At 34.6% G+C, this 23,353-nt stretch overlaps 2 protein-coding genes across 3 annotated transcripts in view; both read left to right on the top strand.

Moving 5' to 3' along the window:
• The first annotated feature begins 342 nt into the window (after positions 1–342).
• On the top strand, positions 343–14,944 carry LOC123717163. 2 transcript variants are annotated; one of them, XM_045673022.1, is made up of 10 exons: positions 633–1,347; positions 1,424–1,602; positions 4,405–4,495; positions 5,589–5,751; positions 6,424–6,571; positions 9,111–9,255; positions 9,977–10,130; positions 10,798–10,933; positions 11,362–11,684; positions 12,076–14,944. In XM_045673022.1, the coding sequence occupies exons 1-9, from the start codon at positions 1,042–1,044 to the stop codon at positions 11,681–11,683; spliced, it is 1,644 nt and encodes a 547-aa protein (XP_045528978.1). In that variant the 5' UTR covers positions 633–1,041; the 3' UTR covers position 11,684; positions 12,076–14,944. The 2 variants fall into 2 exon arrangements, with proteins under 2 accessions (XP_045528979.1, XP_045528978.1); XM_045673023.1 differs by lacking the exon at positions 6,424–6,571 and having other exon boundaries at positions 343–1,347; positions 5,589–5,746.
• A 1,140-nt stretch (positions 14,945–16,084) lies between these two features.
• LOC123716965 overlaps positions 16,085–23,353 on the top strand; it is a 38,966-nt gene continuing 31,697 nt past the window's right edge. The window contains exons 1-2 of the mRNA XM_045672688.1: positions 16,085–16,651; positions 16,949–17,006. Of these exons, the coding sequence (XP_045528644.1) occupies positions 16,586–16,651; positions 16,949–17,006 (124 nt within the window). The 5' untranslated portion in view covers positions 16,085–16,585. The remainder of the gene's footprint in view (positions 16,652–16,948; positions 17,007–23,353) is intronic.

Genomic DNA, 23,353 nt, shown 5'->3' with positions numbered 1-23,353 from the left:
GCAAGCAAGTACTTTTTATCTATATATATAAAAATGTATCATCGCATCACGCGTGAACGGCTGGAGCGATTTCGCAAATTATTTTTCTGTTGTTTGTTATTGTCAGGAGAAGGTTCTTATGAAGGAAAAAATTAAGAAAATTGCGCGGAAAATTAGAAAATTTAAGAATACTTAACCACCATAATAAGTAATCCTTACTTTTGTTACGATAGCAGATTTTTTTCATTTCATTTTTTTTTGCGTCACCTTATAGCGTTTGACATAATATTGACAGAATGCGTGCTGCAAATATCGTCAAAAAGGATGTATGAAAATTTAATATCGTATTAAACAAATGCTTCGATCGGAGTTATTATATTGATAAAATACATATAAATTATAAAATAAATAATTTATGATTTCTAACAAAAAATGCATTTCTTAGTGCATAACCGTTTGCTCAGAGCTATCACGCCTAATATTAAAAGTTCAATTTGTTATGGAGTTTTGAGAAGATTGAAATATTTTTTAGTTAATTATACCAATTCGTAAGGATCTGTCGGGTCTACTAGTGTATTTATATAAATACATATTACATATGTAATAAGTATTTTCTGTTTGTGTTTCTTACCTCCTTCTATTATTCTGTAGCTTTGTATTTTGTTATTACCTAAGGTCAATTCTCATTTCTCGCAACGTTCTGTCAGTTGTCAGATGTTTATTGATAAATCTTGTTTATATTTTAATATTGTGGTGTTTTAATTTTAGGAACCTTTGAACAAATAAAGCAGAATAAATGCTTAATTCATAGTAATATTACTTATAGATTTGGAAAAAGTCCAAAAGGCGGTCGATTTAGGTTGAACGTATAATATCAAAGGATTCTCCCTGTTCCAACGCTATGTGGCGTTTTATGTATTTTTATCCGTGATTTAGATGACTTATTTTCCTTTCGATAACCTTTAACACGGGATTTCTTACTGTATTTAAGCATAAGTTTCCTGAGACCTCGTGGGAAGACGTAGCATAAACTATAACTTGAACTGAAGCTTTTACAAAATAATGATAATAACGGTACTGGCACTTGTACTGTTAAACGGGTTCTTAAGTTATGCGGAATATGTGAATATCAATTGCAGCAATCATTCCGAGTCTAAATTTACTTTTGTTCCTAGCAAAGATGTTGCAGGACGTTATAATATTAATTGGTGTACAGAAAGTGATAAAGCGGTGACGAATTGGGAACTCACTTTGAGGTATATTGAAAATAGCTCAGAGAATAAATGCCAAAAATATAGCCTTGACATGAGAGGTCCTCATCACTCATTTTTTCAAAGAAAATTGAATATGGATCTCAACTGTACAAATGTAAGTTTAAGCTTATTAATAAATATTTACAGAAACATTGCAGTTTTTATTTACATACAATTTATAAATATTTCAGGTGTGCTTTTCAACAAGTTTGGATCTAATATTTAATGGCACTTGTTATCACATTAAGACCCTACTTCATCATGGGAATATCAGTACTAGTCCAAGTGATTATATTTTTTATGCCAAAAATGAATTTTCAAAACAACATTTTACAGAAAGCCAAAGTCCAGTCAATACACAAAGTAATGGGTAAGTAATCAAATAAAACTACTACTAGTGCTCAATAACTTTTTACATGCTAATATTGTTTTAAAGCCTGATACACGGAAAGTAGACTTTGGCTTCTAAGCATTGTTATTTAAAAAAGCTTGTGTGTGCATGTATATAGTACATTAATAATAATTAAAATTGTTTTCCTTAATACAAAATTAAGGAAAAGTCTTTAGTCATACATGACTTACTCGACTTAATGTCCTTTAACCCCTAGATGGGGCAGAGGGTGTCCACAGTGAGTCTCCATCGCGTTCGGTCTTGAGCCTGGTGTTTCACCTTGCTCCAAGTCTTTCTGGCTCTCTTTGCCTCGTCTGCAGATCTTTTCAGGCCAGTAGATGCCCAGAATATGACGAAGACAGCGGTTAACTAAGACTTGGAGTTGGTGCAAGATGTGTTTGGTGACCTTCCACGTTTCACACCCATAGAGCAGCATAGATTTGAAGTTGGATCCGATTATTTTAACCTTGATTCGACGCGTAAACATCCGTGACTGCCATATAGGCCGAAGTTGTGCAAAGGTTGCTCTGGCCTTGGCAATGCGCGAAGTGATGTCCTCTTCTGTACCTCCAGTTTCAGACACGACGCTTCCGAGGTAAACAAATTGATTGAACGCTTTCTATGTCCTCTACACCCATCCGCAATGGGGTGCGATTCTCAACTCCAACACGCATTACTTTCGTTTTCCGGGTGTTGATTTTGAGTCCCGCAAATCCCGCCTCGCGTTCCAGGTCGTCCAACTTAGATTGCATGTCGCGGTGCGTGTGACTCAGCAGACATAGGTCATCGGCATAATCCAAATCTTCTAAGATGTTGGTTAATCCCCACTCTATTCCGCGGCGCTGGTTCTGATGTGTGCGATGCATAATCCCGTCGAGAACAACCAGAAAAAGTAGTGGCGAGAGTAAGCAGCCTTGCCAGACGCCTGCGTGCACTTGAATATCGTCTGAAACGAGACCATCGTCAGTCACTCTACAAGAATAGTTCCTATAGCTGGCCTTAACTAGGTTAATTATCTTTGGCGGGACACCAATGTTAGAGAGTCGCGACCATATGCTGCTCCATCTCAACGTATCGAATGCTTTTTCGAAGTCAACAAAGGTAAGATAAATCTCCCTCTGCCATTCTGATGCCTGTTCAAGAATGATACGAAGAGTGTTAATTTGGTCGGTACACGAGCGATTAGGCCGAAAGCTTGTTCTATGCGAAGGAGAGGCTCGACGGCTGCAGACAACCTGTCCAAGATAATTCTGCAGAAAACCTTGGAAGGGGCCGAGAGCAAGGTGATACCTCTCCAATTGCTGCATTGACTTAGATCACCTTTTTTGGGCACAGTAATAAGAAGGCCCCAATTCCAGTCCTCCGGAAGCTTCTCGCTGGCCCAGATTATGCCAAACAAAGGTGTCAGCGTGTCGACGGTAGTAGCCAAGTCCGCTTTTAACATTTCTGCAGCTATTAAATCAAGCCCTGGTGCTTTACCAGTCTTAATACCCATAACCGCTCTCTCCACTTCATCACGTGTAGGTGGTTCGATATCGATGTCGATAGTTTTACTTTTATTCTATTCTGAAAAAAGTTAAAGCTAACAAACTTGTGACTGAAGTCGAAACTCTTCTACCAGGAGTATCGGTAGACTAAATCTAGTCCAATTTAACCCCAAGAAGACACAAGTTTGCGTGTTTTCCACTAAAATACTGCCTTTGTCACTACTCCCTTCTTTGAAGGCACTCTCCTTAAAGCCTCAGCTAACATCGGAATACTGGGCGTTGACATATCGAATGACGTTCAGTTTCGCGGTCATTTGGAAGGAAAGGCTAAATTAGCCTCCAAAAATCTTGGTGTGCTCAGCAAGGCGAGACGGTACTTTACTCCGTGCCACCGCTTTCAACTCTATAAAGCGCAAATTCGGCCCCACATGGAATACTGTTCTCACCTCTGGGCGGCAGCTCCCCAGTACCAGCTCCTTCCACTTGACCGTACCGTACGTTTACCATGGGGAGTGTTCGGAAGAGTTGTTCGGTCTAATACATGCAGCTGAGTTTCATTATCGGACGTCAAGGCAAAATACCATCCGTATCACCTCGACGTCCGTTGTTCCACAACTGAGCGTTTTCTAAGGCAGTTTTTTCCACGCACCACCGCTATGTGGAACCAGCTGCATACTGAAGTATTTCCGAACCAATTCGACTTAGGGTCCTTCAAGAAAAGAGAGTACCAATTCTGGAAAGGCCGGCAACGCACTTGCGAGCCTTCTGGCAATGTGAGTGTCCATGGGCGGCGGTATCACTTAACATCAGGTGAGCCTCCAGCCCGTTTGCCTCCTATTGCATAAAAAATATATAATAATTGTTTGGTATTTTTAAAATTCTTAATAATTATAATATATATATATATATATATATATATATATACAACTCAAAGAACAATTTTAAAAATACCATGTTAATAACAATTATTATATTTTTTTTTATGTATATATAGTATAATAATTTTATTTGCATCACTTTATGAATAACGGTTACATTCATAAGCAAAATGTAGCAAGTCTGACTTCTGTATGTAAAAAAATGTGTTTAATTACACATTGACCTTCCAGTCTTTAAGTCTCATTTCTGTGTGTCTCTTATCTCACCCTCAGAATGCCACTAGTTGAAACTTATGTATACTAAAAGTCAATGGCCTTATTATACAAGCCAACACATTTTGAAAATAATGTGCTAAAAATATAAAAGACTCATCGCCAATAAAGGTGCTTTGTACAATATAAGATTTATATTTCAGCGAGCATCTAACTGTGCACTGGTTCCTGAGCTACATACCAGCTACAGAGTATTCAATGTATTTGTTTGGCGACTCAACTGGTCAACTACCGGTAAATGTTGCCTTTGTTAACTGTTCACAATTTTTAATACTAATTCTTAATGTTTGTGACTTGCCAGTATTGTTTAATGAGTATTTATTTTACCTAATAACAATCTAGAACAAATAAAATAAAATAAATTGCTTCTTCCAAAAGTTTATTTACTAGTTATATGGTATACCATACCATATAACATTAACATTATATAGTACCATAATAGCGAAACATTTAACCATATGTTATACATTTTTAATTTTTAGATGATAGCGGGTTTATCCATTTCACGGTTTCACTGATAATTTACTATCACTTATTTTATAGATTTTTCCTCAATACCTTCGAAAGCAATGTCTAAATATGGTATGGTATATTAATTTAATTGGATCTTAATGTAACATTAGCAGCATACTGTGATATATTTTTCAATTGTATTTTAAATTCTGTATGGAGTAAATTAATTATCATATATCAAGGTCGGATCATTGATAATTACCACGCGGCGCTAATATGAGTGTTTACGTCATTTAACGACACACGCTTCATTAAATAATAATTGGAGACAAATTGTTTTGTTAAAATATACGCAATAAGTTTTATATAATTTCTTCATTGGTCCAAATTTTAGAAACAATTCTGTATCACTCAATTCTTGCGTTCACAGATGGCTCCTGAACGTGTTTTTGAGCTTTGGTTGTAATAGATAGATTTGTTTATTAAGAATGGCATTACGCAAACAACGAAATAAATGTCGTTACTGACTTGCATCGAATAGTATGATTTGATAGCTAGATAGGTGTTTAAATTATTAGGACACTCGCCACTTTTCGCCTGTGTTGAAATAGCTGTAGATATACAAACGAGAACGATTGCATATAGCCGTACAAGATACATTCTTACCCATAATTGTAAACAACCCGAACATGTAGTCAACGAGTTATTTTCTGGCAGTCTCTTTAGATAATTATAGCATGACAATATGATATTTCAACCTTTTTTGTCAGTGATTTCTCTATACAACGTTTATAAATACATAAGAGATCGACTCAGTTAAATATGTTTAATTAATTATAGAAATGGTATAGAAACGAAGTTTTAATATTTTCAGAAAGACGTAACCAACAATTGTACCGTAGTAGGCAGAAGGCAAACCGAAGTGGTGTGCTCTTTGTGGGTGCCCTATGGAGACTATCGGATGCGACTCCAACATTTGGCACCATGGACAACTGGATCGATTTTTAACTCTATCATAAATAGAGATTACAGGTTTGGTTAGTTCTTTTAAAAATTGATATTTTTATTATAGAAATAATTGTAGAAATAACTGTTGCGTTATTATATGTTCGTGTTGCTTTCTTTCAAGGAAGTAATGTCTAAAACATTTTTGTATGTTCCGATGTAGTTCTCATTATTATAATAAATATTTTTTTAAATTAATCACTGTCCATATGAATTTTATTCCTTAACTTGATGTGGTATCACCGTATTACTGTTGAGCATTCGAAACGTCCATTTATTCATATTGTGAAAAACTATAAACGTAAAAGCACCGTTGAGGATTAAACAAAACATAAAATTGAAACAAGATGGCGGATGTTCATGATGATTTATTTTTAAATAGACGTAATTAAGAGTGTAAAGTCAATTTACGCAAGCAAATGTGAAAAAAATATTATTAGAGCTTAAGAATACCGTTCAGGAATTGGAGGACGCTGCAGTGCATAATGATCCTTATATGTTGACAACGCTGTTAGGTCATTATAGTTCGACAGTAATTTTGATACTTGAAATAAAAATTGTGTATAAATAAAACGCATAGCAACGAATCATAACTAACGAAGCATACTTGGTAACAATTTAACTGATAAAAATATTTTCAAACACGTTTGAGTTTCAGTAGGGTTTCATAAGTAATAAATATGTGATTTATGAAAAACTTTCAGAGCATAAACCAGAGAACCCGGTGCCTGTTACACATAACAATAGTGGGCTGCTATGGATCAGTTGTGGAGCTCTTGCATTCGTTCTTACACTTACTGTTGCCCTTGTGCTTGTTTGTCGCCGTATCGAAAGCAAACGGGTCTGGATGCAGTAAGTGTATAAATGCTTAACTATTTTTTTTTAAATCATACAATCAGTCTTTGAGACTTTAAGTAGATGCGTTGAGTGCTTCTTGACGTGTTAAGCGCTACTCCCAGCCTGCCTATTCTTATTTAAACTCAGTCTGTTGGGTTGTCCTAGTCAAAAATGTCTCGCCGCTTTTTTAGTCGTCGAGGAGTTTCTGGTATAGTTAGCTGTCCTGCTAGCTGATTGCTTTTGAACTAATAATTTAAAAAAAAATCGATATATCGATATATGAACTGTGTGCAGTTAGTAATGAAACAAAATGTTATGCAAATTACACACAACACAATGACATTGTGACTTATTTTGAATATCACATATACACTTGGCTGCCTCTGCGAACTAAAGTGTCTTGAGCTCCGGTAAGAGCAAATACAACAGACAAATTGATCTATTTTAAAATAAGGTTTTATATAAAATTGGTTGATTTATTTCTTTGTTTATGGTTTATCTGGAATATAAAACACAAATTGTATTTGAACTTCAACTTTGGAATCAAATTTCGTTTAGTTTTTATAATTTTCAAAAGAATTGTATATACTAATAGATGTGGCTTTTTTTTAAGCATATTCAAATTATTCCATAAATAATAATTACTGACCTTCCTTTGTATAATCTCATAGAACCAACCTATTATGAAAATCATATAGTCGTAAAAAATGTAGATGACAATTTACAATAAATTTATATTTGTTTTAGGATCTGATCACTTATGACCAAGTCAAGTAGCGAAATGTTGATTTAAATATATATTTTAACATTTAATAATATGCTTAACAATTAAAATTTATTTTATTTATTTATTACAGAGCAATCTTAATATGTATAAATCTCCTGTCACGATGTTTGTCCGCGATGGACTAATAAACTACTTAACCGATTTTAAATTAAATTGGCACACCGTGACAGTCTGGTCCAACTTAAGAGATAGGATAGCTTAGATCTTTAATAATAGTCGCAATTTTATTTTATTGCAAATTATTTGTCTGTAATTAATTGACAGTCACAATTATCTGTTAACTCCAAAAGATTCTAACAGATGTCGATTCTTTTCGACTGGATTGAGTAAGTAATCAATAGATGGCACTACTATGGTAAACCGACAAACGTGTCATATAAGCTACAATTCAATATCATGATTACCACGTGTTATTGAGGCTAAAGTATAAATTAAATTTATTTTGTAGTAAACGAAATACATTGAATTCAATTATTTCTACTTTTTTAATTTTTGGCGTTAGCAACCACGTGTTACTTAGACCGAAGTGAAAATCAAATTCAAAATATAGTGACGATAATACAGTGAAATTATTCTTTCGTGTCACGGTATTAAGGCTAACTAAAACCACATTAAGGAGAAACGAAGTTCGCGAGGGCAGCTAGTATAATGTATTTCTGTAATTCCTTACAGACTATACCAATACGATAATTTCGAGAAAAATAAAGTATATAATATTAAACACGTAATATCCACAATTCACTCTGCGAACATATAAATATGTCGATAGTGTCAGAGAGCATTCAGTAGGCGCTACGTCTTCGATAACGGGGACTGTGCAACAGACTTGCCCTTGAAAAGCAAATAACCTAGGCATATTAGTGAACGCACATATCCCATAGTTACAAAAAAAACCCAGTTCTTGGAGTACATTTGGGTTTCACACTACACCCCTCAAGACTATCACTACGTAGTAGACCAACTGTTCCGTCTGGTTTCCAATTTATTGTACCCTATCATGCGAAAAATAATTTTGGGCCATACAGTATGTTGTAAAAGTAATGTGTAAATTTATAAAGTATGCGCTCCAACATTAGCCCAAACTGACGAGTTACACTCTAACATACTTCTCACCAGAGCATTGTTCAGCTTTAATATTAGTGAAAGTTGTTGCCCCTCATTCTTGCGTATGCCTTCTTTCAAATGATGTTGGAAATGCAGTTGGGCATCCACTCGCACTCCTAGGTATCTTATTGACGTTTCGCTGTATCACCCCTGACACGTGATTACCGTACTCATGATGACGATGTAATTTGGCGCGACTTAATGTCCATGGACCATGGTACATTTGTCAATATTTAAGTGGGGCTTATTTTTTTGGTCTACTCACATACTCTATTTATATCATTTATAAACTAGATAATCTTTAACTTTATAGTAAGCCATTTATACAGCTTTTCTTTAATACATTTCTCAAATTTATTAAAACGCCTCCGAGCCTCGGAAAATCTTCATTATTGATTTTATTATTAATTTCTTAAAGATCATGTAGAACATGGTGTAATGGTTGCAGCTCCTTACAAACATTGTTTAAAACAAAAATTTTGGCGGAAAGTTTATTGCCAGTTCTTCTCTTCCGTTTTACGCCCTTGATTTGAGAACTGGCATATGGCTATAAATGTAAAATATGAACCATTAAATATGTATTTATTTATTGACGTTCATAAGTGTACGTTGTGTTACCTAAATGAATAAATTAATTTAAATTTAGAATAAATTTCATTTCAGATGGATAATGCAATCAGTATGGAAGCGGAATTCGCCTGGAATGTGTCGCACTCGCGTAGTGCTCGTATACGCAAGGGATTGTCCGCACGTTATGAGGCTGGCAGCTGCATTAAGAACGCTTTTATCTCGTGTCACTGATGACCCGGTAATAAAACTCTTAACATACCTACTTACTATCATCTAAAAAGCTTAAAAAAAATCTAAAAAGCTAGCAAAAAAAATTTTCTAGTAGTTTGATTTTGTTATCTAACGTTTTATATAATGAATTATTTTTTTTAAAGTTGCCTAATAATCATTTAATATAAAAATACAAATAACATTAGATCAGTGTTGGCCTAGACTTCAGCATGCGACTTTTATCCTTTAGGTCGTAGGTTCGACCTTTTGTTATTTAGGTCTTTAACAATTGCTCGTACAGTGAAGGAAACCGGCCTTAGACATAAAGTCGGTGTGTTAGGCACAGAAGGCTACACACGTATAAATTGTAACGGCAATGCTTTTTTTTTCATTATATAATCTACTTCTGAACGTTAAAAATAATAAAAACTTTAACCATTTTATGATAGAGTCATATTTCCTATTATACTCAGATTTTTAATTCCGCAGAATTCTGACATTTCATAAGTGTTGAACATGTTTAATATAAATTTTCATATTTAGTTAAATATTTTTAATATATTCGGTATATCATAATAGATTAACTCATTCATTTAAAATAGTATTCTATATGAAATAGGTTTCTGTTGATTCAATTCTTTAGTTAAGATGGTTCTCTGGATAATAATTTTCGCCTAACACTTAATTTTTTAAATATTTTTTTAATGCATCTGTGTGCCGTCAAATAAATACATAAATAAACCTTCCAGGTGTATGACGTATACTGCCCTGAACGATGGTCGGCAGTCGCAGGTGCAGCGGGTGAGTGGATGCGACGAGCTGTGACGTCACCTGACACACGACTGGTGTTATTGCAGACACCTGCGCTGCAACACCTGCATCGGGCTACTGGGGACCTCACACGTGAGTATCTTCATAGTAAATATTGATTTCACTTTACGTCCTCATCCGCTTAAACCCTTGTCTTTCTTCCTTTAAGTCAATAAGCATTACCTGTCCCCTAACTTTTTTTCTAACTGATCTGAAATTATCGTGATATAAATGGACTTTTGTCTTTTTTTTGTTCTTTCACGTTTTTAATAAGTTGACGTATGTTTTAAGTGCTATGCTTTGTATCAGTTTTAATTTTTTCTAAGTATATGCACCTTATGTAGGTAGTTAGTTAGTTATCTTATGTAGTTTTGCACTTGCACTTACCTAATCTAATTTATCTTTTTTCTCACAGACCACTGGAACAGATTGTTCGAAAGTTCCGTTGCAAGTACATAAAGGTATACTTGCAGTGGAAGTGTTAATAAATAAATAAATATGCATGCGTTTACGTTCACGGAGGTGTTATAAGATAATTTTATCAGAGTAGGGACTTAGTACTAAGTGTAACTTTAGTCCGTCAGTTTGTATGTCGTTCTTAGCGCTAAATGTAGGATTCAAAAATGAGTCACAGTCATTGTATGAAAATGTTAGTTAACTTATCTGTTGAAAAATGACTTTGGTACTTTTCATTTATTTATATTGTTTAGGCGATGATAAAACATAGAAATTTACTATTGTATATAAATTTTCCATACAGCTGAACATCCACTGCTAGGCAGTGTTGCGGTGTACCGTCAGCCGCATGGTGCAGATGAATTGGTGACGCTCGCATTGCGGCTTCTCAACGAAACTGCGCACCGTACCGCGCAGTACCACAAGTTCTATAAGATCACGTGAGAAATATTTTTAAATATAAATTAAATAAATAAAGATTTTCGTTTAACCGACTTATCAAAAGCGAGGAAGGGTATTTTTTTCTTTTTTAACGACTTATCGACGTCCGTAAAAACAAGGTTAGGTTAGCTCATCATATTATTTAGTGTGAGGAACGTAAGTGCATACGCATTTTGTTCCATTATAGTTAATGTGTTTGAAATAATTTTTAATTGTTAATCTTTTTGTGTTTTGGCTTAGTACATTGAGTTAGAAAAGTCGAATATTAAAAAAATACATATCAATAGACATTTGGATAATTATTTCCTTCCCTTTACCTCTCTTAATGTACTCAAATGAATTAAATGCTGGTTATTTTTTTTCTACGATTTTTTTTATCGGTTTTAAATAGGTTCAAAATTTATATCTTATATTCGTTGAATTACAGTGTATCAGGTCTGGAGGTGGACGTAGTACCCACAGTGACACCTTACCGCAGCTATCAGTTGCCTCAAGACACGCTTATCTTGCTACGAGATCTCGATCCATCTCTTTTCCACACCGAATCTGTTCAGACCCCCAATGAGGAGAACCGGTTCTCAAATGAAGCCCCACTTAACCGGTTTCCATCCGTCGGAGACCCCCAATCTCCCCCCGATAACCCCGAGCTTATCAAGGAATTGCAAGTACTTCAAGAAGCAGCTTCGGAACTAGTCACATACGTGCGTGAAAATCCTGCCTATTTGACTGAACAGCTCTTCTTTATATAAGGTATTATTTTGTATAACTTAAGAAAAACACTTTTTGAACGGATTGAAGCTATGTATTATTATTAAAAACATAATTATTTGCATAATTTTAATTTTTTTCCGACGTTTCGCGTGCTTGAATATATATCTTTTGAGACAGTATACACAATATGTTACTTACACATACATACGGGAGCTTTCAGTTATTACGTTACGAATTTTAGGGGGGGGGATTTGGTCCCAATTATTTTCAAATGAAAGTTAAATTAAATCTTAAGTTGAACTAATTCCACCGCTGTGATAAAATAGTGAACGCACATAATCGTGTTTGGTTCCGGTAAAACTCTGTGTTAAATTTTAAAAAATGTGTTAGATTTTTTATAAGTGTATTAATGATAGTTTCGTTATTTCAGAAGGAGTGCGTGACGCATACGACTAATCGAATCGCCCATGAGCGGCGAGATTCCTTATTCGGGATAAACAAGGAGATTAGGGGTGGTTTATCCTTAATGGCAATATTATGTGCATTTTTACTTTCAACTCAAGGTCACGTGACCTAACCAAGGGTTTTTAATAACGTAAGACTCAAATAACAATTAAACGTGAATATTGTATTAGGTGTACGCGTATTATAAAACAAATTATCTATAGTTGTAATTGCGTTTCAATCTATTATAAAACCGACCTAGTAGGAGCCAATGTTTTGCAAGTTCGTTAGCTTGGTCACGTGACCATTTCCATACATTCTTTAGCGGTAGTGGTTCAGTGTGATTATGCCTCGAGCCCCAGGTCAATTAGAATAACTTTTGTCTGATATTTTATACCATACAATACCCTCTGACGTTATATACGTAACGGGCTTCAAGTCTATTTTAGGTACACAATGAGATTGTATTCAATGTGTAAATTTTTGTATGAAAATACTTTTGCGCTGTGTAGTCATTTTACGCAGTTAGCCTTTACAACTTGTCAGACTTGTAGATTTGCGTTTTTTTTTTAAACTCGCCCGGGCTTTGTACTGTCAATCGTGATCCGTATTCGACCTTGAAAAATGACATACCTACCTCATAAATAATTCTAGATTTTGGTGAAAAAAAGTTTTTCAAACAACAATTTTTTTTTTGAGTTTATCGCCAAGGACGGACGGACACGACGAAAGATTTGTTTTTATACTTTTTGGTGGGCATTATCAACTTCTGCTGATCAGTGTTGACTTTGGACTTGGACAATGGACTTTTTTTCTATGTGTTTCATTTGCTCGAACGGTGTAGGAAAACAGGACGGCGTGCATCGGGCACAGAAGGCTGATCACCTACTTGCCTATGACATTAACAAATGATCATAAAACATATACAGAAATCTTCTTTTTATTTTTATTATCAAGTTCTACAACTTTTCTCATTACATCACCATCACCATCCATCACGAAAGGAACATTTTTGTTCCCCAGCTTCTCTTGGACTTTCTTTCCATATCTGACTTATTCTTTTTCTTATCTAATTTATATTTCTTTATCTTATTGCTCTCGAATTCGATGCGTTTAGATTTTTCAAGTATCAATATTAATGTCGAACTATAATGACGTAATGCTGTCAGCGTAACAAAAAAGATAATTTAACACTGCAACGACCTCAAATCATAACGGTTTTCTTTTCGCAAAGACTATATTGTTACTTGTTTTGAAAGTTTGAGTCCTGTGTAAACAAATTTAGCCCTTTACAAAATATAGGACAATAGGGCCGCGAATTTGTCACTAGATGGCGTTCTAATTATATTTGCGTCTATTTTGATTGTAGATTTTTATCAATTTTTAGACAAAATTGGTGCTTAGCGATTTTCAAAATCAAGAACGATTTTGATTGTGTGCCTTATTAAATTTAAGATTTAGCGTCAATGTGTAGTTGATGATTTAGCGTCAATGTGTCGTTGATAATCTAGATCGTAATTGTATGACGTCTACTTATAAGTGGAACAGCCTCGATGTTAAAAACAACAACGATTGACATTTTTGACGCTTGTTTATTATTCGAGTATTGACAGGCAACTATAGACAAAAGTTTAGGGTTTCTGTATATTAGTGACGCGGGTGTGGCCTTTCGACCTTAACAATGACGTTTTACATTAACGTTAGGTTTGAAAAATTGTATCGTATGTTAAAAATGTAACTATATTAAATGGATTAAAATTGTTCTGTTCTAATATTTGTTTTCAACACGACCAGGTGCTACTACCTGAACTAGTCTGGTACCAATAACTCTCATTTATTATTAGTATTTCATAGGATTTTCAGAGGCATGAGAACTTTACACCCAAATTTTTTAAATCGTTGTACATACGACTCCATATAAGGATAAAATGTCAAGAGTAAAATAAGAATTATTTCTCCTACCTAGTTCACAAATACATATAATTTTTTTTGACGTGACAACGTCTAATAAATCCTTGAAAGCCGGCATCACACAGGAAAAAGAATGACTCATTGTACTCTAGCGCCGATTTCTTCCACTGGATTGGCCTATGCGTCCGAGGTTTATTGTATCCATACAAAACCGTGATAATTCAATAAATGTGATTCAATTTTATTTATAAAGTATGCAATCATTTCATTAATGTTTGTCATGACGTTGTCACGTTAAACTGTCGTCCGTAAACCGACTTTACAGACCATTTTTTATAGTAATGTAATCTTAAATGTATGGATAATATTGTAAATATAGTTAAGTGTTTTTTTTTCAATATACAGAAACTGAGTCATCCCACCCATAGTGCCTTATTAAAAGCAAAGGCTTAAACACTTCTTGTTATACGATATAAATTTTAATATGTTATTATGTGTCTGTCACAGTACGATTTCTGAAAAGGCAGTCGCGAACCCATTGGCATGGCTGTTCATGACCCATGGTGTCAGATGGACCTCCAGTCTCTTGTTCTATAAAAAAAGTTAAACATCGTTTTTTATAAATACTATTCAAATTAAATTTAGAATTGTCTAGTTTAATATTATAAAACCTAAATATATATAAAATTGTTGTCATCTTTAAGTCAGTTTTCATTATACTTATTGTCTAATCTTACACATACAATATAATACAATATTATGAAAAATATGGCAGAGATACTATATATTATTGTACCATAGATAATATTGTATGAAATTGTGGCCTTAAATAAGTCGTTGTTATTGTTTTGTTAGTAATAAGAGTCGTTAAATTAAGAAATGTAAAACCATAATGTATAATGATAGTCGTTGTTAATTGTTAACAATACACATACCAAAACTTAGTGATTTATTATTTTAACCCTTAGCCGAAAATTTATGTGGAAAAAATTATATTCTTTCAATAGAAAGCAATAATAGTGAACTAGCCTAAGATTCCGACGTTAAATCAGGTAACTTGAAACTAAATCAATGTTGTCTATGGCTATGAGATGAATTTGCAACCATTAGATAAATCTACAGACCACAAAGAAATTAGTAGAGCTCTTTAGACATCTTATAAGAGTTTTCTCAATGAACGGGTTTAGTAAGTCTTATTCAAGCGATTTGTCCGTAAAATAATATCTACAAGAAAATATTTTATTTTCCAAATCTTAATCTAACTGTACTTAATAAGAAATCAGAAGATAATTAAAAATTGATTTAATATCTATATAAAAATATAACCCTATAATTTCTTTCTTTGCAATTTATTTTTTTGAATTTTGGCGGGTACTAAGTGCGTAGTGTGCGAGCGGGAAAGAGACATGGCTCACGCAGGTACGCCTATTCATTATAGCGAGTGAGAACGGTGTTTATGGCATAATATGGATAAGACTGAATTTGTTCAAAATTATTATACCCGCCTACATCTTAACAGAATGTCTATTTTTTTAATGACTGTAAGAGTTCAGATTTTTTAAAAATATTTATAATAATGAGATGTTAATCATTACTAGTTGTGTGTAGGAAATAGTAGTGACGTAATTACGCATTCCTATCTTTAAATTATTTTTTTCTATTGCATATAAGTAAAAAAAATCGTACTCTTGATCTAGAATTCTAGAGCTTATTGAGCGATCAGTGTAAAGTTCCATGCGACGAATATATTTAATTAAGTTTGATCTCAAATTCTCAGAAGTTCAATTGCAACTGTAATTTATGAGCCAAGTGCTCTTAAGTTTCAAAGCGCATATCTATAGCAGCTAGCGTGTGCAACTTTTTATCAGCGATATATTATCAAGCGGCCGGCTTGTTATATAACCAAAACCTGTATCATATTGCCGTCTCACTCTGCCGGCCGAATGGCATCGGGCGGCAGATCCGATCGAGACGCGGCCCCCCTCATCACCACCGCGAGCGCCCTGCCACGTTCCGCCGCTAGACAAAGACAACATATTGCATTAAATTTCGATCCTATTCTGTAATGTTTTGTCCAATCGCGTCCGATCTCTGCGTGTTCCGGTTCTTTGTCATCAATGGGTCGCCGGGCGAGTCCATTTCTAGTGCCACTCAAATACATTTTACGCAATATTTAAGCTAATTTGTGATTTCATACTGTGCTCAGTTGAATCCTTGGACCATCTTTTCGATAATCGATAGCATACAGCGGTCCCGCGGGCAGAATCGAGAAGTGTTTGGCGTTAGGCCCTTTCGGTATTAATGAGCCGTACCCACTTCAGCTGACTGCGTTGTACGCAAGGCTACTCCAACCAAACTAGTAGTAGACCGGCGTTCGAGGGAGGCGGTCGGGTGCTCGCTCACGTAGTGATATGCGGATGTCATTAATTACAATGGTTTTAGAACGTTTTCCATAGGCGTGAAACGGTTTTTAGAATCAGCAAGCAATAGTTTGTGAAGCGCATCGTGACGGGCGGGCGCATCAACAAGCGAGAGGGCGCAGTGTAGTGAGTGCCGTGGACGGTCTGAGGAGCTGAGGCTCAATAATGCTCAAATTCTTGACCCACAAGCTACGAACGCATTCGTTGAATGAGGAGAACGTTTCCGAGAAGGTGGGTGTCGACGCGGCCGGCTCTGCGCCGTGAAGGTCACACCGCCACCAGAAAATGGCCGCCCGCTCTCGAGAACAAAGGAGCGGAACGGTCGCCGGCTTCCACACCGCTCGATTTACATTTATTAAACTGAGATACTACCTTATTTCACTTTGCATTAGCCTACGCCCAGGTTTCAGTGAAGTTTTAATCAAATTTCATAGAGCGAGTCTATCAAAATCGTATCTGATAGCGGTGTGACGGTTGGCATATGTAGCGGATTGATCGTCTGTTTGAAGCGTATGTTTTTGTTTTCAGGTGGAGGAGCGGGACTCCGGCACCGAGTCGGACGACGAGGCCGAGCGCGCCGACTCCGGTGAGTCCAGACCTTGGGCCTATTCATCCAACTCCCGTCCCTATACCCTTAACTGGCTCTCGCCAAGTTTGCCGGCCGGCACTGTCTTACGCTAAACGTTTTACAGTATAAACACTATTCTTAAAAGCTATATAGACATCATATGGTATCGTATACTATGGTTTTTGGGATCATTTTTATTTTTGTCTGCATAAACTTAAGTCGATTAGAAACATTAATCGTAGATTAATGATAAATAGGTACTGCTTTCAATTAGGTAGGAACCGAATATTAGTTTGTATATTTGCATACTGGCATCTAAAATACCAAGTAGGTTCAGATGTTATTGTTTGTTTATATTTTATACCGGTTACAATAAAACTCTAGTTTGGGCCAGTGGGGTTCGGCCCCTGCTTGTTGCGATATGACCTTGAGTTACGTCCTTGAACTTCCAATCTGAACACGTAATATCCACTACGAATCGTAAATTAGTTTGCTCGATTCGTGAATAACACTTTAGTATGTGCATCTTTCAGTCACATAATTGTACGTGTCTGTACACTGACATGACAATAACAAGTAGAATTCACTAAAATCTAGTGCCTAGCAGATTCTAATAAGAACAGATCATAGTGTTTAAATCGTTTGATCAACATTTTAGTAGTTGTCTAATTATTGGTCCGAACTTCCAATGTCTGGTTCAATTCGCTAATTAACTACTATAACAAAAGTTACGTGTGTGAAAGTTTTAACATAATGTTAGTGGTAACGCTTTTATGGCCTTTAGTATCTGAAAGATAATCTTTTCAAATTTCTTTTTGTTTTTAATTCCCAGAGGATTCCAAAGAGAGGTGGTGTGACATCTATTATGAAAATAATCTTAAATTTACGTTATCATATCACTTGTTGTTCCTTCCAATCGGTTATCATTAGATAGTATAATGTAATATCGTAGTATGTAATTTATTAATACAAACCCGATTGATAACACTCGTAAACAAAGCAGTTATTATCATCTTATCTTTGACGCGTTATCTAAAAAGCCTACTCGAATGAATCTAAAGGCATAAGCGCTATAGGCATTATTTTTTCGTACATACTCTTACAGGTGGCAGGTCAGTTACATTACTCTTTATCCATTGTAAATTTAAGTCCTATACGGATGAACTGCTTTCATTTGATATAGGCCGAAGAAAAAGTCACCTGTCCATAGCGCATAATATATGAATGCTCATAAAAGCATACTTCATAGAAACCGTACATTGCAATAAATCTTGAGACGTCACGCAAATCACTCCGATTACACGTTTATCGCGAAAGTCCAGAAAGTCAAGCTGTAGGTCAAATTGTACAAGTTTATCGAAGATATGTCTTATTTACTGGTTTCTTTGAAACTATTTGCTCCTGTGATGTGTCAATACTTCTACTATTAAATATTTTATTGTCTACTGGTTTTTTTGTTTACGTTAACTAAATTTAGGGTTTACCGGAACACAAACCTGCGTTCATCAAGTTTTTTTGTTTTTTCTGTCTGAGACGCGAATTATCCAGATAGTCTATATACCACAATACCATTATTAGTTTGCCTTAATGTCATTAGTTTATCTTTCTTTGCGTATGTTTTCTAGACATCAATAGGAATGTTTTTGAAGAGTCCAGTTTGGCCTTAAGAAATCATTTGGTATTTAGACAATGTCAATGATCATTCTTACGCCAACCCAGTGGTTAAGCGTAAACCCTAAATGTGGAAAAGATAACATTGAAATCGAAGGTTCAGTTTTGCACAATAGTAAAATGTCATTAGGTTGTAAAAATAAGTAGGAATGCAGTTATCACCGTCGCCGCGCTGTCTGTACCTCCGAACATAATGCACCTGACACATATAATATATAATTACTTATATGCTTGTAAATTTTCCATTGATAATCGGCTGTTCCAAGGTCAGCGCGATTGCGTTGTTGCAACCGATTATTATTCCTCATTCTAAATGATTCAACGTATACTATTTTGATTATGCAGAAGAGATATTCTACCAAAACTTAATCAAAAATAGTCCAATAAATTACGCATACGTGTAACTATGTTCGACCATATTTTTTATAGGTAACATGATGATCGGTCTCCTATGACTTACACCCCAGTAATTAGAACCCTACCGCGCTATGTCGAGCCATCACAGGCTTTTACTGGGGTTAGCCAGTACTAAGCGTAATGTTTGGCGAAATCGAACCCACAGCCTGGTAATACATGTGAGAAAACCGACTCTCGGATCGTATCTTCCCACTTGCTAAAGCACTTTTTGATGCACTATGACAAATGATTCATGGAGTCGCGGTGTAACGTGCTAAATATTACTAATAAACAAATAAAATTGACGAATCAAGTGTTACATAAGAATATTTTTCTTGACTTTCTCACATCATTTTCAAAACCGCTTAAATTACATGGAAATTACAATTTCTAGGCCTCGGTTATGGGTTTTACGAAACAAAGTATTTTAATTGCATGATAGTAAATTGATAGCAATTACAAGTTTCATACATTTTATGTTATATCCAGTAAAAATTTAATTATTATACCTATTAAGTTTATTTAGCATGTAAATACGATAGGTTTCTCGAACGTTTTTATTATTTGTGGTAGATAAGGTAGGTCACCTAAAGTACTAGATGCAATTGGCATATTAACTTCTCATTATTAAAATTTACATTTTATTAATGAAAATAAAATTCTTTAAACATTCTTACAATATAAACAATAGTATTAATTGTGTAAATCTGATTTTAAAGAAATTTTTAACTGTTTAACCTAATGAATATTTCTGTAGTCATAGATCAGACAATGATAAGTAAATTTTTCCTCAGTATGACTTATTGATATATCGAGTGTTTCATATTTTAATAATGCCTTCAAGATTTCTTAATAATTTAATTGCTGGTCCTGTAAAATAATGAAATTGCATTTATCATATTCTGACCTATGGCCACAGACTTATAAAGATTGTTGACGCTTACTACAATTTAATTTTAGGGGGACATATCTATTTTGTCTTAAATCCTTACAATTTAACCGACTTCAAAATTACCGAAACTGGAGGTATTCAACGTGTAAGTATTGACAAAATTTCTAACCACGCACGCTGAAAAGCACACGAAACGTCTTTAAAATTTAAAATTATGTAAATAACTATAAGTTTTTAATAATTATACATAGCTTCAATCCGTTAAAAAAGTGTTTTTCTTAATGTGTAAAAGCTATGTTAACAAAATACAATACTATGAACCAAATCTCTATAAGCATTGCCTTACATTTCTGTAGATAATTTTTGGCTTTTGGCAAGGCTGATCGGCTTTCTGTGCCTGACACATGCCGGTTTACTTACGATGTTTTTCTACACTATAGAAGCTAGTGTTAAATGGAAAAAAGAGTGCATTAGTGTGCAGCTATGATTCGAATGAACGTTGAGAATTGTACGGTCAAGCCATTATGCCGACATTGTTCATGTATAGCGAGATTATAAAATTTTCAATACATCTAATTTATATATCTAAAAAAAAATTACACTATTATTAGTTGAGGGATTTTATAATGAAAGAGTTTTACTGATAAGTGACGAAAGACTTGGCCAATACTTGGGCTATTGCAACAGTACTTTGACAAAAATATAAACACAATTTATTGCTGCTATGTATCGAGTGTAATACCCTGTTTGACTACTGAGTCACTTCAAGAATTTTGACAGAAACTTTGGTTATAGAACTAAGTTCACAGAAATGTACTTTATCAATTGTACGTATTGGCCAATACTTGGGCTATTGCAACCGTCCTTTGACAAAAATATAAACACAATTTATTGCTGCTATGTATCGAGTGTAATACCCTGTATAACTACTGAGTCACTTCAAGAATTTTGACAGAAACTTTGGTTATAGAACTAAGTTCACAGAAATGTACTTTATCAATTGTACGTATTGGTATTGGCCAATACTTGGGCTATTGCAACCACCGTCCTTTGACAAAAATATAAACACAATTTATTGCTGCTATGTATCGAGTGTAATACCCTGTATGACTACTGAGTCACTTCAAGAATTTTGACAGAAACTTTGGTTATAGAACTAAGTTCACAGAAATGTACTTTATCAATTGTACGAATAAAAGTCTTTCAACCCTCACTATTGAGAAGATATAATAAATCCCGTTTAGTTCCAATCATTACAAATGTTGAAACAGCTTTGTTGTATACATTTTTTATCTTCTTTCTTTCTTCAGTGATCGAAAACCCTTCAGGGGAAAGGCCCAGGTGTTTCCAAATTTCTCTATCCATGACTTTCTTTCTCCATTCGCTTCCTGTTAACGCTTATATATCTTCTATCCATCATTTTTTATAATAATAATAATTTATTGCAAGAATATGGTACAAAAAGGTGGTACAATAGTAATTTCGCATATTCTGCCATAAAATGGCGCGCAAATTTGTTTTTGAAGGAGTGTTACATTTTACATTATTAGTCATATTAAAATTGGTAAATTCTTATATTATCTGTATCGTACATATCATATCAAATGTTATTAAATTTATATAACTACAGTGTTTCACGCAAATAATCATTTATTGAGTAATACATTTTTTCCATAAGTAACACAACAAGTCGATTTTTAAAGATTCTAGTCGGAAGATCATTTAATTCTTTTGGTAAATTATTGTAAACTTTAATAGCCATACAAAAGGTGTTTTTTCTAAACAGTTCCAAATGGATTTTTAGCACAGACAATTTCTCCCCATGTCTACTTCTTACTTCGACTTAAAAATATGTATGTTTCTGTGCACGAATAAGGACATTTCTAAAATATAAATACAGGGAGGAGATAAAATTTTGAGCTTCTTAAATAAAGCTACGCAACTATTAATACATTTTGCTCCACAAATTGCTCTAATAATTTAGGACCCCCTTTTGTTCCCTTTGGTCATTTCCATTGAGTTATGTTTAACTTTACTTTGTCTGTGCTTCTTGTTATATGCCCCGCCCATTGCCACATCTGTTTTCTATAGATACTAGAAAGGAAATTTCCAATCGTACCTCAACATTAGCGTGAGGAATCTCGCTTTTATTAGGCATACATTATATAATATTTATGTAGTACCAGTATGTGCACAGTACAAAGCCCGTTCTCCAAATAATAGCCATCAATAATAGTCATAATGTAAACGGTTTATTGTTCCGTCGCCGCCCGTACCGTTTAATACAATCGAATGCTCTTGTACAACCGTGGTACAATATATAGTATAAAACAGTTTTTGGCAAACCCTTTGTGGAGTTCTACTATGGCGGCTCAATACGTGTAACTCGAAGGTCCTCGATTCCACAACAATGCTTGTAGATTTGACTGAATATGGCCTAGGTAACCAAAAAACCGCACGGTCTATAACCATCTTCAATTAATGAACCTCAACTCCCGACGAAACAATAGCTTTCCAGCACAGACCTTTGAAGTAATAGTTTTTAATAAACATTGATATTCAACCACTTACAGGCGCCTGTCTAAAATTGGGACTCAAGGGAATTTATCTGTACGAAAAGTTATTTTGTACTGCAATATAATTACTTGTGTTATAATACTAATTGTATTGTGGGATGGTAATAACGATGTGAATATAACTTATATTTTATTTGTAATATATATTTATTGCAATTCTAATTTCACCGAAGATTACATCTAAGGCAATAAATAAAATAAGAGTTGGTATTCATTGGCTGAATGTGTTTTAAGACTCCTAACCTACTAATGGAGCTGACAGTTTACTACTATTGCTTTGCCGAGAAACAAACCCAGAGCCTCTGTTATGAGCGTTGAAAATAAACCGTGATAGCGTTGATAAATTAACGTAATATATAAGTTCATGTTAATCTTTCTTGTTTAATATCTATAGAATGAAAGATAAATTATTATCATTAATGTTCAATTAGTCTCCCTAGTGTTGAGCGTATTTAGATTGTAATTCCCGATGAAAAGGTTTTGAATAAGTTCCTTTAATTAGACAATTATTTACGATCCTGTAAAAGAAATTTATTACCCATATAAAAGTAATCCTTTCTAAATGAATATTTTATCAACAACAGGAGTTAGAGAAACATCTTATGAAACTGTATTAATTTGCCATCCTGTATCCATAAATTGGTCCTTTGTCATACTCGTACATCTATCTGAGATTGACAGGAATCTGCATGGCATGGCCTATGCATGATTAATAAGTGTTTGGTTTGGATCAATTTTTGCTTGACATATCCTAATACAATTAACATTCTCCTTGACTGACGTTCAATCTTAAATTAATTCTTTCAAATTTAGGCATCAGTTTCAGCACA

The sequence above is a fragment of the Pieris brassicae genome, chromosome 12, assembly GCF_905147105.1.
Source record: "Pieris brassicae chromosome 12, ilPieBrab1.1, whole genome shotgun sequence".
Lineage (NCBI taxonomy): Eukaryota > Metazoa > Arthropoda > Insecta > Lepidoptera > Pieridae > Pieris > Pieris brassicae.
The sequence above is the reverse complement of the archived record's forward strand: the minus strand, read 5'-3'. Positions and strand labels throughout refer to the sequence as shown.

What these genes read in the sequence shown, in the direction of transcription:
- LOC123717163 (XM_045673022.1), top strand. Translation starts at nt 1,042, where the DNA reads ATGATAATAACGGTACTGGCACTTGTACTGTTAAACGGGTTCTTAAGT. An exon ending in ACTCAACTGGTCAACTACCG is followed by an intron (nt 4,496 to 5,588) that starts GTAAATGTTGCC and finishes TAATATTTTCAG; the next exon opens with AAAGACGTAACCAACAATTG. An exon ending in GGCTACTGGGGACCTCACAC is followed by an intron (nt 10,131 to 10,797) that starts GTGAGTATCTTC and finishes TTTTCCATACAG; the next exon opens with CTGAACATCCACTGCTAGGC.